Here is an 18,023-nt window from a genome sequence, read left to right on the forward strand (position 1 = left end):
CTCTCTCTCTCTAACTTTCTAGACAAAACATGACACCATCTATTTCCACCCAAGTTGTAGCAAAAGGCAAGATGCCATCTTGTCTTGTATCTGAGTCATATTACTTTGCATATATATAACACAATATCTTTAGCCAGTCATCAGTTGTTGGACCGTGGGTTGTTTCCAGATCATGACTATTGTAAATAGCTCTGCAATGAACATAGGCATGCATGTATCTTTTTGAATTTCTAGTTTTATGTTCTTGGGATAAATACCTAGTAGCACATTTTCTGGATAATAAATTAGTTCTGCTTTTAATTCTTTGAAGTAACCCATACTCTTTCAAATAGGAAAAGCTGTTTACTCTCCTACCAACCATGTATGAGATTCCATTTTCTCCACATCCCTGCCAGCACTTGTTGTTTCTTACCTTCTTATATATTTTATCCTCACAGGTATGAGATGACCTTTCAATATCTTTTTTTTTTTGCTTTTTGGGTCACACCTGGCGATGCACAGGGGTTACTCCTGGCTCTGCACTCAGGAATTACCCCTGGCCGTGCTCAGGGGACCATATGGGATGCTGGAATTATTTGAACCCGGGTCGGCGCATGCAAGGCAAATGCCCTACCCACTGTGCTATCTCTCCAGCCCCTCAATATCTTTTTGATTTGCATCATGACCAGTTCTAGTAAACATAATCCGTTCTAGTAAGAATATTTTCCTGTTCCTATTGGCCATCTGTATGTCTTCATGTTCCTTGTCAGACGATGTGCAAGTATTTTCTCCTACTCAGTTGGATGTCTATTTATTTTAGCAATACTTTCTTTTGCTAAGATGCGGAAACATTTTATAATTTGGTATAATTCCATTAATTTATATTTGCTTTTGTTTTCCTTGTCAACGTAGTGAAGTCACTGAAGACACCCTTGAAGCTTATATATGGAATATTTGCTGTGGTTTTTCTTTTCTTTTTTGGAAGAGGGAGTGGGGTGGGATTATGGGTTATGCAACATCAGGGCTCTCTTCTGGAGGTGCTTTGAGGACTCTAATGTGGTGCTATGGGTTGAACTGGGGTCAGTAGCAGGCAATACAAGTGCTGTAACATCTGTACTTTCTTTATGCCTCCTTGTATTTATTTCATTTGATATCTTTTATGGATCTGAGTCTAACACGTAGGTCAGTGTTTCTCAGAGTGGGGGATATCATGCACCCTGTATCCTCCCTGCCCCCCATCTCGGGACACTGGAATGACCCAGGAGGTTGTAATACTCTGAGGTGTAACTAGGGTACACATTTTGTGTGCTGGCTTATAGAAGATAGATTTCCAAGGGGGAATTGGATAATTTTTTTTCTGATAAAAGGGAAGTGGGGCCAAATAAGTTTGGGAAACTCTGATCTAGGTTTATCATCAATTTCTGTGTTAATTGTTGTGTGCGGTAAGATATAGGGATCCAATTTTATTTTTTCACTCATGGCCAATCAGTTTTTCCAACAACAATATTTATTAAAAAGTCTTTCCTTACTCCATTTAAAGTTCTTGACGCTGTAAATATAACTGAGGGCTTATTTCAGGGTCTCATTTCTAGACTATTGGTTTGAATCTTTTGTTTGATGATTTTTGAGAATTCAGGGAACTCTGTCTTTCATGGGTAAATGCCACATTCTTTTTTAATCTACTTTGGGATTAAAAATTATTTTTGATAAATAAGAACTCTATATCTTTATAATATGCAATATGTTGTTTTGGTCTAAGTACACTATATACAATGACCACCACAATCAAGTGACTATGACTGGGTTTGATTTGCTAAAATTTTGTTTATAATTTTGCTTGAATGTTCATAAAGAATGCTAGTCTTAAAAAAAAAAAGAATGCTAGTCTTCAGTTTCCTATTCACATAATATCTTTGGTCTTTATATCAAGGCAATGTGATCTCAAGGAATATGTGGGATGTATTTTTTCCTCTCCATTTTTCTGCAAGAGTTTTTTTTTTTACAAATATTATTATTTCTTAAATGTTCTTTGGGCATCAGGGAAGTCACCTAGATCTACATATTTTTTTGCAGGGGGAAGGAGAAACACATAGCAGTTCTCGGGGCTTATTCCTGGCTCTGTGCTCAAGGATTCCACTTGGCTCTGTGCTCAGAGATCACTCCTGGCAGGCTTGGAAGATTATATGTGGTGTCGGAAATTGAACCTCAGTCATTCATATGCAAGTCTTACCTTACCTGCTGTATTGTGTCTCTACCTTGGACCTAAATCTTCTTTACAGAATATGTGAATCAGACTTTCTATTTCTTTAGTCAGTTTAGGGTTCTCCACAGATTGCTTCTTTTAATAACTTGTGTATTGCAAGATTTTTTCAAATTCACTTAACCTAATTTATAGGCAAAAATTTACTCATAATGTTTTCTTTTTACAAGGTTGTAAATGCCGTACCCGCTGTGCTATTGCTCCAGCCCCATATATAAACTATATATAATATATATTAACAATTAACAAGAAGGAAGAGAGGGAGGAGAGATGCCAGGGATGAAACCCAGGATGTTGTACATGCAAAGCAAGTACTCTACCACTGACCAATATTCTTGCCCTTATTATATATTTTTCCTCATTAAGTTTTTCTCAACTACAAAAAGAAAGATGAAGGAAATATCAGTTATATCAGTATTTCTGTAGTGGGTTGTTTAGTGGTTTGTGAGGCCAATTTAAGGGAGTTTTCAGCATTTCAACATATCAGAAACAAATGCGTCATATGAGTGTATTAATGACTGTGAATATAATTTCTTTCGTATAACATCCAGATTTGTGATGTTACACATATTCCTTCAGTGGAAGGGCATTTTAATTCAATTTAATTGATTTACTTTTAATTTGCGGGGGAAGTAAGGCCATACCTGATAATGCTCAGAGGTTATTCTTGGCTGTGCACTCAGGAATTTTTTGGTAGTACTCAGGGACCGTGTGGTTTGTCAGGGATTGAACCCAGGCAGTTCTCACACAAGGCAAGTGCTCTCCCACTGTACTCTGTCAATGAACGGGCATTTATGAACAATGCATGAAGGAACCCAGGTGTGCGAGACCTGGGGCTGAGATCTCCAAGCCTGCTTAGATTGGACTGGGCCTCCTCACCCAGACCCCTCATTTTCCAGTAGTTTGGCAGTCAAGGCTGAGATCTCCAAGCCTGCTTGGATTGGACTGGGCCTCCTCACCCAGACCCCTCATTTTCCAGTAGTTTGGCAGTCACACCCACAAACTGCCCCCCCCCCCAGCCATGTAATCCCATCAATGGTCAAGATCCAGAGACTATAAAACTAAGCTCCTGGAAGCCTGCAGCCACATTCGAGGCCACACAACCTCTTATAGTCTAGCCCACTGATGTGCCTAAAGCAGCACATGTGTGTTTGGTTTTAACATACTTGCTTTTATTCTCTGATATACATTCTCTGTCCCTCTCAGAGAGCCCAGCAAGCTGCTGAGCGTATCCCACCTGCACAAAAGAGCCTGGCAAGCTCCCCGTGGTGTATTTGATATGTCAATTACAGTAACAATAACAGGTCTCAATCCCCTGACCCTGAAAGAGCCTCCAATCATTGGGAAAGATGAGTAAGGAGAGGCTGCTAAAATCTCAGGGCTGGGATGAATGGAGACGTTACTGGTGCCTGCTCAAGGAAATCGGTGAAAAATGGGGTGACAGTGATACAGTGAAGGTTGTAAATAGATAGATCTCTATTCCCAATTCCTAAAATTAGTTAATTCTCTTCTCCTGGTAAGTTTAATTATACACTTAACAATTTTCTTCTCAATGATCTTCACAAAAAAATAGATTTTAGTTTTTTTGACTTTCATTATTCCATTTTGTTGAATTTCTCTAAATTTATTATCTCATTGTTCTTTAGCTTTTCTTGGGTTTAACTTATTCTAGTTTACTAAGATAAAGCAGAACTGCTCAAACCCAGAGGTGCTGGGGGTCACCAAGACTACATTCAGCAGTGATTTAAAACCTAACATTATTATCAATATAGGCACATAATGCTATAATTTATGTAAGGATCATGTTCTTGAAATTTCCAAATTCTGTGGTCTTGGTGATTTCCCCATTTATTTCAAAATAGTTTGTAATTTCTCTCTGTTTTTTCCCTTTGACCAGGAATTATTTAGAGTGCTTTATTTAGTTTGCAAATATTTGAGCATTTTCAAAGATCTTTCTGCCTTTTATTTTTAATTCACTTATTTTATTCAAAGGGTATAATTGCTATGACTAAAATTCTGACACCTTTTGAGAATCGTTGTAGGGCCACCATATGGTCTATCTTGGTAAATGTTTGTATAGTCTAACACTAAAATAATCAAACTTGAAAATGTGCCAGCCAAGGAGACAGACGAGGGAGGTGGGAGGGATCCTTGGTGGAGGGAAGTCAATACTGGTGGAGACAGTGTTGGAACATTGTATTCCTAAAACTTAACTATGAACAACTATGTAAATTATAGTTCCTTAGTATTTAATGATTTTTAAAATAAAAAGAAAAATATTGTTGTGCTAATAATTGAGTGCTTTGCAAGTACCACTAAGGTAAAGTTAGTTTGTAGTGAGTGTTATTCAAGTTTGCTATATTCATGACTCTTGTCTGTCAACTTTTTCTATAATTTTTTTTCTTTCTTTCTTTTTTTTTTTTTTTTGCTTTTTGGGTCACACCTGGCGATGCACAGGGGTTACTCCTGGCTCTGCACCTAGGAATTACCCCTGGCCATGCTCAGGGGACCATATGGGATGCTGGGATTCGAACCCGGATCGGCCGCGTGCAAGGCAAATGCCCTACCCACTGTACTATCACTCCAGCCCCCCCCCTTTTTTATAATTTTTAATAGAAGTAACTAAAACTTACTGATGTTTTTTATTTTTATTATTTTTTTAAATATTCTTTCTTCTACTACTTTTTTCTCTTTTATCAAATTCAATTTTTCATGAATTTTATTCTGTGTATTGTTTATCTTGCTGGAGCAATAACACAGCGGGTCCCTCTCGAAAGCCCGGCAAGCTACTGAGAGTATCCTGCCCACATGGCAGAGCCTGGCAAGCTCCCGGTGGCGTATTCGCTATGCCAAAAACAGTAACAAGTCTCACAATGGAGATGTTACTGGTGCCCACTCGAGCAAATCAATGAGCAAGGGGATGATAGTGATACAATGACAGTGATTGTTTATCTTAGATGTTTTATCATTACAAATTCCCTTTAAATGTTTATATATCTTCCACGTTCCTGTTAAACTTTTAAACAAATGGTTATATTTTAAATAAAAAATTTAATAATTTTATAATATATTGAAATTATTGTGTGCCAAATATAAAATAACCCTCAATATACTTGTCTCCCAATTTTGAAATCTGCATCACGCCTGGTTTAATTTTGAGTAAGAGCTCTCTTAATTATGGGTCAATTCTTTATCTTCCTTTTTATGTAGATATTGTGAAATTTTCCTTTTGGATGTGGGATACTCATTTGTTCTAGTAAATACTCCTGTGCTTTTCTTGGAGAGGCAACCAAATTATACAGAAACAGTTTAATTCTTTTGGATCTTGCTGTTGTGATTTGTTAGATGAGTCTGAAGCTGTGCTTAATCTACAGTTGAAGATTCCTTACTACAGAGATAAGATAAGAACTTCCTCAGTTTTCTCTCAGTATTTGTCAAATTATGGTAGTCTTACTGATAAGAAAAGGCAGTATTTCTGGTCCTGTATCAATAGCCATGGCTAGTCTCTAACCCTTCCAGAGAGTTCTGAAATAGAGTATTTGGCAAGCACCCTTTGTGGATATTTGCTTTTCTCTTTTCTCACTGGACTCCACTTACGCGTGCTCCCTCCTGCTATGAAGTTTGAATGGATGGATCACCTCACTGACTTCCTATAAGTCTTGCACTTCCTGATTGAAAACTTTTGTTTCACAAATATTTCCTTTTGTTTTTTTTTTCAAATGAGAGATAAATTTGGTTTCTATTATTCTCTCTTGTGCAATTCTAACAGATGAGAACTGATCATTTTCTTTAATATGCTCCTTCTCTTTCTTCTCATAAACGACCAGTAACGAATCATTTATATACATGATCCTCTCATCCCCCCCCACAGACTAATTTTTATTAAGGCATTGTGATTTTTAAATGCTTTTAATAAAATAGTTTCAGTTATTATTCACTATTGATACATTTGTAGCAATTGGATTTTGCATTTTACAGCATGTTTGAAATTTATGAGTCTTCCATTCACTACCAGGAATTTTGTTTTAAACTCTTAGAATATTATATATTCAAGGTTAAGTTTCCTGTTTCAACTTCTAATATGAAACTGGAAGTGCAGGCAAGAACTCATATTTTATACTTTTATTTGCTGTAGACATTATATGATGCACTTTAACATTATGATATAACCATCAAAAATGTTTAACTAGAAGCTGAAAGATTTTTTCAACGGTTGCTTCTGGACTTGGAAATCCTGAAGCTGAAAAAATAATTAACCTGCTATTTTGTCAATAATTCTTTTTCTATTATAGTTTTTCAGGTTCCAAGCAGCCAATCAGTATGCTTAGATAAAACATAGAAAATGTATTTCATAAGTGTCTGGGAGAAGAGGAAGGTTGATAACATACTCGTGGCTTTTTTATTTTGCAATTATCTCTTAATAAATGAGCAAAATCTCAAACTTTGCCAAAATACCAAGCAGAGCTGTTTTCTAAAGAAGTATATTTTACCTACAAAATTCTCTAAAAACTACCTATATACAGAATTCTCATGAGAATCAAAGAAGCTAATGTAGACAATTTGACTAGAAACAAGAAACTTCAATCAAACATAAACCATGGTTATTTCATGCTTATACTATACTCACTTTTCTTGGGGAGACTCTGTCTTCAGAAATACTTTTCTTCAAGAAAATCTGGCAGAACTATGGATCAAAGCTACCCACAACTCATAGCAATGTGGTATGTTTTCTGGAAATCTCACCAAGCCAAATTCCTGTCTTCAACTCCGTGAGAGAATTTCCTCAAAAAAATGGCAGAGGCGGAAGGGCTGTGGTACTTCATTAGGGATTAGGCCAGGAAGGAATGAGGAATCAGGCTAGATTTCCAGGGAAGCGTCCTCAGGGGTCAGCTTAACTTTGGCAAAGATTGAAACCACAATTCAAACTGAATTTCAGTCACTTGGGGAGGAGTTGGGATGGGAAGGGAATTTAAGGAGAAGCTCCAGGAGTTGTGCTATTTGGACAGGGATGCAATCACTATGTTGTAAAGTAGCTGCACTGCTTTTCAGGGCACTTGTGGGAATCCCAAGAGATGCATGAGTTATCCTGCAGCTTGCCTTGGGACGTGTCCTGGGGCCAATGAGCTGTGTTTTCTCCATAGGCAAGTCACGTATACTGTGGAGGCTACTTTTTATATGAATGTCTGTCCTTATAAACTGTAGTAGATATTTTTTCAGGTTAACATTTGAATGAGACTTCCCATGAGGTTGGCAATGCTTTCTTCTGAACATTTAATTAAGATATCAGCTTGCATCTGGTTTTGTGCTTAACGCTACCGGTCTTCTCTCATTTAATCTCCCTCACAAAGCTATGAGAAAGGAATCATTATTGATCCCATTTTATAGATGAGAGAGTTGAGGTTTGAAGAGTGTAAGTGATCTAATGAAGAAATGGTAGCATGTGTTAGAGGTAGTGTTTGAACACAGATCCTTTAGAAAATTCATCTGTGAGGGTGGGGCAGAAATAGCAAGGGACAGATTAACCAATTCACTAAAGGTTTTGGCTACCACTGTGAAGAATAAGAATCTTGGTCATTCTTGAACATTCCTTCTTACTGAAGCCATCAAGAACATTGTCTTCCCATAGCAGGACATTTTATGAATTAAATAAAATCTGTACTACCTCTTCTCTAGCTATTCCAGAACAGAACTATGAACAGAACCTTGGGACCCTGAGGCCTGTCTCCAACTTACTACCAGTGGCATACCAATGTGTCTTCAGTGCCCAATGGTCAACATCCACTAAATGGTGAGCATAAAGATCAACCATATATAAAGTTTTTGAAAAAAATTAAAGTTCCATAGTGCCTATCATATCTTAGTATTCCACAAATACAATTTTTTTTTTTTTTTGCTTTTTGGGTCACACCCGGCTTTGCACAAGAGTTACTCCTGGTTCATGCACTCAGGAATCATTTCTGGAGGCGCTCAGGGATGCTGGGAATATGGGATGCTGGGAACCGAACCCGGGTCAGCCGCGTGCAAGGCAAATGCCCTACCCGCTGTGCTATCGCTCCAGTCCCACCACAAATACAATTTTAAAAAGAAACCAAACACATAAAGAAGTCTCCAGGCATCTCAAAATCTTGCTCATAATACTTTATTTTGAAATTTCCATAACAGAATTTCTTAACAAGGGCCAGGGAATAGCTCAATGGGAGAGCACTGCCATGCAGGCATGAGGTCATGAGTGTAATACAAAGAATGTTGTTGTTGGGGATCACCAGTACTACAACAAGATGTGCAATTTCTGGTGCATGGCATCCAGGCATGCTACAGTACTGCCACTGAGGTGTGAGACTTCAGGAGAGCACCACAACCACAGGTGTGACTTCTGAGTAGGACAGCAGGCCAAGTGCGTGCAAGTTCAAGAACCCAGGGGCACTGCGGCTAAAAAGTATACGAGCACAAAAGTGTGTGAATCCTGGCAGTGCCACAACCAAGAGTGGGAGCATTGCAACCAAATTGTGTGATCTTGGGTCACAGCAACAAAAATCACACAAATAGGGAAGGGGAAAGGAAGAGAAACATTTTCCCTAAGAAAAAAAGCTAAATCAGCTGATATTAGTAGACTCTAACTTAGACACAGTGCACAAGTGGAAATGTGCTCTCAGAAATGAAAAAGTACCTTGGGTGGTAACTGTATGGGCTGTGTAGTGGTGGAATTGCTGACAATTCATATACTGCTCCATTTAACCCTGTTAGTCCAGGCCTTTCCTCTCTGGAGAAGTCACTAATGAAAACTCCAAGCTGGAGAACAGACTCAAGTGTGTATGTTCTATCATGTGCCACTGATTTCAGGCCAAAGCAAAAGGGGGCCATATTTAGCCCCCTTACTTCTTCTGTATGAAGTCTGCTTCACCCCATTTGCCCAACAGGTAGGCATGGTTGTCCTGAAATAGATTCATCCTGTTCCAAAAAATGAATGGCTATCCTGGTCTAGATAATTGTATGTGGGTTTAATTCATTTAGACTCACTTCACTTTTGTACAGTGGGTAAGGTGCTTACCTTGTACATGTTTAACCCTTTTTAATTCCCTGGTATCCCATATGTTTTCCTAATTTGTGCCCAGAAGTGATGCCTGAGTGTAGAGCCAGGAGTAAGCCCTGAGTACAGCCAGGTATGACTTTAAGAGCAAGAAAAAAAATGACTCATTCCTGCTATTTTTCATTCCTAAACAATCATCTGCAGTAGGTAAGAGCACAAAGAGAGGACCAGGAATCATGCCTTGGGCAGTTATTCAACCTCAAAACTCCAGGGTCATGTTTGTTCATGGAGTTTTGAGGTCTCAGTGTCTGTGTTGCAAGCCATAATGCCCAAAAGTAGAGAGAGAGTATGGGGAGTATTGTCTGCCATGGAGGCAGGGGGAGGGTAGGAAAGGGGGGGTTTACCCGGGATATTGGTGGTGGGGAATGTGCACTGGTGGAGGGATGGGTGTTTGATCATTGTGAGATTGTAACCCAAACATGAAATCTTGTAGCTATCTCACGGTGATTCAATAAAATTAAAAAAAAAAACTCTAGGGTCTGGTGCTTGGGTTTTCATGGTTCTATTCTGGGTTTTGGCCCCTGGATGTCTTTCTAAGCAGGACCTTTCTTAATTGAAGTTAAATTTTAGAAACAAAATGACAGCACCAAAATGATTTAAGATATAATTCTCTAGAATGATATGATTTAACTTGATTGCTAAATGGACATATTCCCTCATCTGTAAATGCAAACAGTTCCATCAACCAGGCAAAAATGGTGCAAAGGTTAAAAGACTGCAGCTTAATTTTATAGGTGGGTATAGATACAAATCTTGATGGACACAAGATAGGTGGCTTTGCTTGAGGTTCTAAATATGTTGACTGGTATTCTCATCTGTAAGATGTAATAGCTATGAACTAATCTGTGGTTAAGATGAAATGAAATCACATCTATTACATGCCTAGTATGGTGCTCAGCATAAAGTTAGTTATATTTATTTATCAGGAGACTCTCCGGTTGTTTCTTCTTCACTGTTCAGTCATCAGGTGAGAAAGGCAGTTATATGTATCCATGGAATAAATATTGGTCCCCAAGGCATTTTATCTGAACTTTTTTTTTGAGTTGAATATTTTCTTACCAGTATTAGGAAAGTTTAAGGTACACACAGCATATACTGTTTGTATATTTTATCAAGACAGAATGTCCAGATCTGCTTTAAAATCTCCTTTAGTCCCACAAAGAGACTAGCTTAGGGTTTAACTAAAAACAGGAGTTAAATACCTATTTGCTACACTAAAGGTGGCTATCAACTCCATTGCTGCCATCACTACCATCTCTACCACCACTATCCCAAAGTATCAACATGGTTGAGATTAATTAAAGAGTTCATGAAGTGTGTCACTGCAATCAGACATGATCTAAGATCTACTACTGATTTCCTCTTCAGAATGTGTACAGATACAAAAGTAAACCATTGATCTGGTTCCATGGGCTATTCAGAAGCCAGCTCTGCTTTATTTAATTCTATTACAGATTTAAATTTAACAGGAGTGTCTATCTATCAATTTTATACTTGACAGGGAACATGAGAAACTAACTATTCAGCAAGAGGTAAATACTGAATTCACTGTATTTATTCACCAAAAGGAACATTCTGAGCACATTTTGAAAAATCGATATGAAGAATTAAACACTATGGGGAATGTTATCATATATTTCTATGTAAATAGCAGGATATACCGTTGAGTAACACTATTCAAGACTCTCTTGATGGTGAAATGGACAAAAGATGGTGAAAGAACAGCAAAAAGTGTAATAAGCATCATGAGGTCTAGGACGAGAGATAGTATTGAAGGTGAGGCACTTGCCTCTCATGCCACATCAACCCGGGTAGAATTCCCAGCATCTCATGTGGTCCCCTAACCACTGCCAGGAGTGATTCCTGAGTGCAAAGCCAGGAGTAACCCTGAGCATAACTGGGTGTGGTCCAGAGAAATACAAACTAAAAACAAAAAAAAGAGAATCGTGAAGTCTAGTCTGAACTTTCTGGTTCCAGGCCTTGGAAGTATGATTCTTTTCCCTAAGCAGGACTTCTCTCACTATTCTAAGTTTTATTTGGATAATTACTTTTTGTGTGAGGTTTTGCTTTAGTCACTGTTTAATGTTTAGTAGCACTTATACCTATAAACACTGGATTCCAATAAGTTTCTCCAGCTGTAGCAATAAGAAACCATCTCCAGATACTGCAAAATTTCTCTTAGGGTAGAATAGAATATAATATCCCCAGGTAAATTTATAAGAGGTTCCCACTAAATACATTTACTGCTATAATATCTTATGACTAATTCAAAGCCAAAGACATATTTGATTTTAAAAAATAGTAGCTGATTTATAGACAGGACCAAAATAAATTATAAAAATGAAAATGTCAAATAAGTCCCTGAAAATTCTCTTGAGAAAAATTCCAGTCTAATTAAAAAGGGGATGTATTACCTCTATATTATCAGTGAAATTAACTGAAAATAACATCAGCTGAAGTTTTTTGTAAAGTTCTAAAATTGATCCCTAAGTGAATTGGGGTTGATATTTAACCTTCATTACAAATTATATCTTATTCTTCTTTAATCTCAAAAGAGGACTCATTGTAAAATTGTTAGTTAAAATAGAAACTTTGATGAAAATACTGGGACTGACCTGGATCAACAGTGGCACATTTAATTATAATTAAATTCACCATTTTCCCCATTAGCATGACACTTAACAGTAATTAGGAGGGGCTCGACTTCCAAGAAATTTGTAATATTACAGAAATATTTCCCAATTTGCAAAACAGTAGCTCCAGATAATCTCTAGTTGAACCTTTGAAAGTATTTTCCTTAGGTAGATATTGGGTAGGTGGATACTCAGTGTTCTTGTATGGATAAAATAAAATTATGACCCAATATACTTGAAACCCTTTGAAAACAGGAATTGTCATTTCTTTTTGGGCAATACTAGAGACCCAACTTCCTTTAACTCCATTGAGGACGCAGCACAGACAAGTCTGGGTGGTGGGATGCAGTAGGCTGTGCAGTTCATGTCAGCCTGTGTTAACCACAATATCCTACTATGAAAACTCAATCAATGAGCCTCACAGAATTGATTCAGTAGGTCTGGATGAATACAAAATATATGTTTTGAGTAAGAATCCAGGATGGGTTCATTGGACTAGTGGATTGTGAACTTGAGAATATCAAAAACAAAACAAAGCAAAAATCAGAAACAACAACCACCTAGCCTGGCTTTAAAGATGGCAACCGAGGTTGGAGTGATAGTATAGCAGTGGGGCATTTGCCTTTCATGTGACTGACCCATGTTTGATCCCTGACATCCCATATGGTCCCCTGAGTTTGCCTGAACGCGGAGCCAGGAGTGTGTCCTGAGCACCACTCACTGGGTGTCACCAAAGTGAACAAAAGAAGAGATGGCAATATCTCCCTCCCCATTCATATCCCTAACAATGAGGAAGTGTTTCTGAGGAGTGCTTGAGAGCTTGTGTTTAGGAATAACTTCCAGGTAATTCAGAGATTATGTCCATTGGCTATTGTAAGAAGTGAAGAGAACCAGAAAAGGTGACAAGGAGTAGAGATAGAATTGGAAATCTGAGAAGATGGGCAAACGCAGAGAAAACATTGCAGGTAGGGAGGTAGTGGCTGTGCTTCTTGCCAGCCCACAGGGTTCTGGAAATCCCTAATTCCTCGTTTGGTTCAATTCCTGACTTTCAGGTCAGGGGCAGGAAAACCAGCCATCAGCCATGAGAACCATATTACAAATAAGGAACAGCACAGTTTAAGGAGATGCTTGTGAAGGTTTTCAATGTTTTATTTGTACAGGACATCTGGAATTTATCAAAGCTAAGCTCAGAGTGATGGATAGATATCCAAACCACAACTCACTCTCCATAAGGCAGCACATTCAATACAAAGTTCTCAGCAGATTTGGGCAAGTGGCTAATGAAACACTAGATTCTTTCCAAAAAAAAAAAAGATTAGCATAAAGCCCCTAGACAATACTTATACTCGAGGCTCAGATTTATTTTAAATAATAAAAAATGTATATTACACTTTGCTCTGAGACTATGTCTATCTCCAGGCTCTGATATCCTGAGCATTTTCTAAAAACCTGCCAGCAAACTCCAGTTTTCTTCAGGAGAAACTGGGTGTGGCTGAAGAGGAACTGCCAACTTACAAAAATTTTTTCCTACTAAAACCATACACAATTATTTGTTAAGCCAAATTGGACCTTACATTGCCTATGAGTATCTTGATTCCCAGCAGCGAAAACTTGAGGAAGAGTTTTTCTCTTCTTACTGAACACTGACCATAAAGTGAGAGCACAGAGGCTTTATTTTTTAACTTCCTGCTATTATCTGTCCACCCTGAAAGGGGTCACACTTTTCAATGATCAGACTTGAGAATGTTTATTTCTAACCAAACTGCTGTGGTAAGCCAAACAGTTCTTTCTTTTTCTTGTTTTTGGAAACAAATCTTAAACTCCTATCCCTTGAGCTGTTGTAATTTCCACATCATTAAAGGAACACCTTGAATTGAAAAGACCCACTGAAAAGAATACAATTATTTTATTTTCCTCTTTCAGCTATAAAAATGACAACAAAATCATCTCAACTAAAAGAAATACACACACTTGAAGGTCTTAATATTTTGTGACTTACATACGTTCTGTTTCATTACACAATTTTTTGTTGTTTTTGGGGGGAGGATGGGGAGGCTCACTTGGCTGTGTTCAGGGATGATTTCTGGCTCTGTGCTTAGGAGTGACCCTTGGCAGTGCTCAGGGAATCGATCATATGCGGTGTCAGGGAATTTGAATGAGGACCAAGGCAGCTGTAACTGCATGTAAGCCAAGCATTTTAACGCCCTGTCCTCTCTCTCTGTTCCCGCAAAACCATATTTCTAAGTTTTTTTTTTTCAGATAATTAATGAGAATTTTTTCGTTTCTAAATTGTGACTTTTGTAAAACAGGACAGCTTAGCTGTTTTAAAAATGAGTTTCAGATATTTACACTTGAAATAAGAAGACATTAGTGTTGAAGCAGAGAAAAAGAAAATCAAGGGAGCTGTTAAGAATGAATACTTTTAATTCTTATGAATGACTGCCATAAATCAGACCTTTCTCCTTTATATTTTCATATTGTAACAACATATCAGGGATTTATGACTTAATACTTTAAATGCTTGAAAGTATTTTAGAAAACTCTAGAGGCATAGTTGGAATGTCCAATGTTAGAAAGTTGTCACCCTTTTAAGATAACAATTTGGACAAAATCCAATGTATTTTATTTGTATGAAACTATCAAACCAATAGAGTTACTATAGCTTTGCCATTAAAATGTATAGAGTAGGTGCTGAAGAAGTTTATACTTTGTCTTTCCTGGGCATCTCAAAAGTAACATAACTTGTCATATAATCACAAATGCTGGGGTGCAGATCAGGCCAACTTTTACCAGTCATCTTAATCCCTCCTTTGCTCTGCTATTCTGTGTGGCTTCTTTCTACATCCCACCCATCTTCTAATTATGGAATCCAGAGAAATCTAAATTTGTGAGAGTATTAGGGACATTCTTAGAGCCCGTATCAGTGATTTCCTTCGTGGTGTCTGTCACTATTTGAATCTCAACTTCAGTAAAATCAAGTAGCTGTGGCTACTGTCTTCCACATTAAAAAAAAAAAAAAAGGCTGCCTTAGAGATAAGTTTTCATTTATTTTATTCTCTACCAGTTAAAAGATGAGGATCCGGTACTACAAATTTCCATAACTTTATGTTTCCTTACCAGAATGAAGGCTTGACATTTCTTCAGAATTCTGATCTTTTTCATATTTAATCATCAATTCCTGTGGCATTACCATGTGATTTGGAATGTAAACTAAACGGTTACTTCCATTGTCCTCTAACACAAAAGGCAAGTTTCTTTCAGCACTTAGTTCCTGAACAAAGCTGCTGCTCTCTCCGGAAGAAATCTCCGGTGGCTCTGGAGTAAAGCTAGAATATAAAAAAGAAAGTTTTATTTCTACAGTTCTTGGGTGTTAGTCTCCCACTCTGTTATTCTATATACCATAGATGAGTGCAATCTTTCTATGTCTGTCTCTCTCTTTCTGACTCATTTCACTCAGCATGAAACTTTTCATGCCCATCCACTTAACTACAAAATTCTTGACCTCCTTTTTTCTAACAGCTGCATAGTATTCCATTGTATAGATGGCTTCGAGGCTGGCCTCACGTTCCGGGGAAAGGTCAACTCAGAGAAGCGATCACCAACTACATTGTAGTCGAAGGCCATGTGGGGGAAGGGAGTTGTGGGCTGAATGAGGGCTAGAGACTGAGCACAGCGGCCACTCAGCACCTTTATTGCAAACCACAACAGCTAATTAGAGAGAGAGAACAGAAGGGAATGCCTTGCCACAGTGGCAGGGTGGGGTGGGGGGGAGATGGGATTGGGGAGGGTGGGAGGGACGCTGGGTTTACGGGTGGTGGAGAATGGGCACTGGTGAAGGGATGGGTTCCCGAACTTTGTATGAGGGAAGTATAAGCACAAATAGTGTATAAATCTGTAACTGTACCCTCACGGTGATTCTCTAATTAAAAATAAATAAATTAAAAAATCCCAAAACTTTGGGAGGCTATGATTCAGGAACTGAGAATAAAGACCAAATATTCCAATGGAAAAAAAAAAAGAAAGAAAGTTTTATGTGAATCTATATGACTTTGGGGAATACAAATGAAAGAACTCGATACTTTAATCTAGACAATTTTTAGAAGGAAAACAACTGTGTGGCTAAAAATATAGATTTAAAATAACTCCTTCATATCCAATATATCGCTAAAATATATAAAGTGACAAATAGTTATTTATTTGTTCCTTTCAAGCTGTTCTCGGGATGCATAGCTCAGTCAAGTGATGAACTGCTGTCAGACCAAGCAGTGCTGATCTTTGGGGACCAGGCAGTGCTGGGAGTTAAATTTGTGGCTTTTGCATGCTAAGTATATGCTTAGCACTTGAGCTATCTCCCTGACCTCCATAAACTGACACAGTTTTTTCGTCTTTCCTTTCTTTTCCCTCACGTGCTCTACATGCTCACAACCTGTAAAATACTACTTACGATTAAACCGTATCTGATTTGCGTCAGTGCATTAAATAAATTCAAGAAAATTCATTGTAGTTCATTTGCAATAACTACATATTACATCTCAAATTATTATCAATCATCATAGAAAATAATTTGCAAAGAACATCTATCTCATTGACATCAAGCCTAAAATGATGTTATATTGATAGGAGGGAACAGGGTATTAGGTTGTATTCTTCAGTTCACACAAGCAGACAAGAGTCCAGTGTGGCCAGAATTTAGCGCACGTGGTGTGGACAGAACGTGATACTGCAAAATCCTGACGCTAAACTGGAGGTTCTATTCTGAGATAAATTTAAATATGAACATTTCAGACAAAATCATGAATTCAAAGGCAAAAGTGCAAAGCATATGAGGGTATTCTAATAGCGTCGGTCTACAAAGCATGTTTGATAAGCAACTTTAGAAATGGGATGGATATATACACCAAGTGCCTTTACTTCAGGGACCTTAGGAGCTTCCTCAGCTTAATAATCTGTCACTATCCAATTCTACCCCCTCAATCAGTTAGCAGTCACTTGGATACAGAGCATTTTTTTCTAACTCACAAGCGATCGTAATCCCCTCTTTCCGATTCGCGTCTGCAGTCATCCTCGAGCATTTGTGGTGGGTATTTATTGAATTGTCCTATCAAGAGAGCAAAATTTCAGTTAGACTTTTAAACCAGAAATTGTATTTTCCAGGTAGGGAGAATCTCAGTGGGTACATTCTAGAAGTAGTAAGTTGCACTAAAAGATTTCAGTTAAATTTGGCTTGAATGAAAACAGAAAAGTTTAGCAAGTAGAAATGGCATTCAAAACTCAATTTGGAAGAGTTTTGCAGTCAAAGAATTTACCACAATTCTGGAAACTCCTCAAATTGTTGGCTGGAGAGTTCATTGTGATTCAGGGGATCATGTGGAGATCATAGACGCCTGGTTTCTATGTTCAGAGTAGCACTATCTAAGGCAAATTTAGATTCCCTAAGGTTTTTCACTCATACTACTATCTTAGGATCTTTAGAGATAAAATAATGTTTTATTACTTTATGCAATTCCTGTGCTTTGTCTCAATTGACAATAATTTCCTAGGATAAATGAATTTTTTCTATGAACAAAATTAAGTTTATTTGATTTTCCAAACATTATCAAATGTGTATTTTCAAATTACAATTTTAATATATAATTTTATATATAAAAATAGTATTATTTTCCAAATTTTTGAAAATATATTTTAGTCTTTTAAAGAAAAACTTTTGAAAGAAATATGAGAGTAATGACATCATATCATATCTTTATACACAATGGCATCATGTCTTTATTCCTATAAATTGTGTTTCCTTAAGTACGATTTATATTCCACAAATGAGTGCAATCATCCTATGACTGTCTTTCTCCTCCTAACTTATTATACTTAGCATGATACTCTCTATGTCCATGCATTTATAAGCAAATTTCATAACTTTATTTTCAGGAGCACTCTAGCACTATCATCCCATTGTTTATGAATTTGCTCGAGCAGGCACCAGTAACATCTCCATTGTGAGACTTATTATTACTGATTTTGGCATGTGGAATATGCCACGGGTAGCTTGCCAGGCTCTGCTGTGTGGGCA

The 18,023-nt window shown here is 37.6% G+C and overlaps 1 protein-coding gene across 1 annotated transcript in view; it reads right to left on the minus strand.

Moving 5' to 3' along the window:
• COL6A5 (collagen type VI alpha 5 chain) overlaps nucleotides 1–18,023 on the minus strand; it is a 95,303-nt gene that overhangs the window by 5,078 nt on the left and 72,202 nt on the right. The window contains exons 35-36 of the mRNA XM_055135047.1: nucleotides 16,979–17,057; nucleotides 15,077–15,285 (exon numbers count right to left, since the gene is read on the minus strand). Of these exons, the coding sequence (XP_054991022.1) occupies nucleotides 15,077–15,285; nucleotides 16,979–17,057 (288 nt within the window). The remainder of the gene's footprint in view (nucleotides 1–15,076; nucleotides 15,286–16,978; nucleotides 17,058–18,023) is intronic.

Source organism: Sorex araneus, chromosome 4 (genome assembly GCF_027595985.1).
Source record: "Sorex araneus isolate mSorAra2 chromosome 4, mSorAra2.pri, whole genome shotgun sequence".
Taxonomy (NCBI): Eukaryota; Metazoa; Chordata; class Mammalia; order Eulipotyphla; family Soricidae; genus Sorex; species Sorex araneus.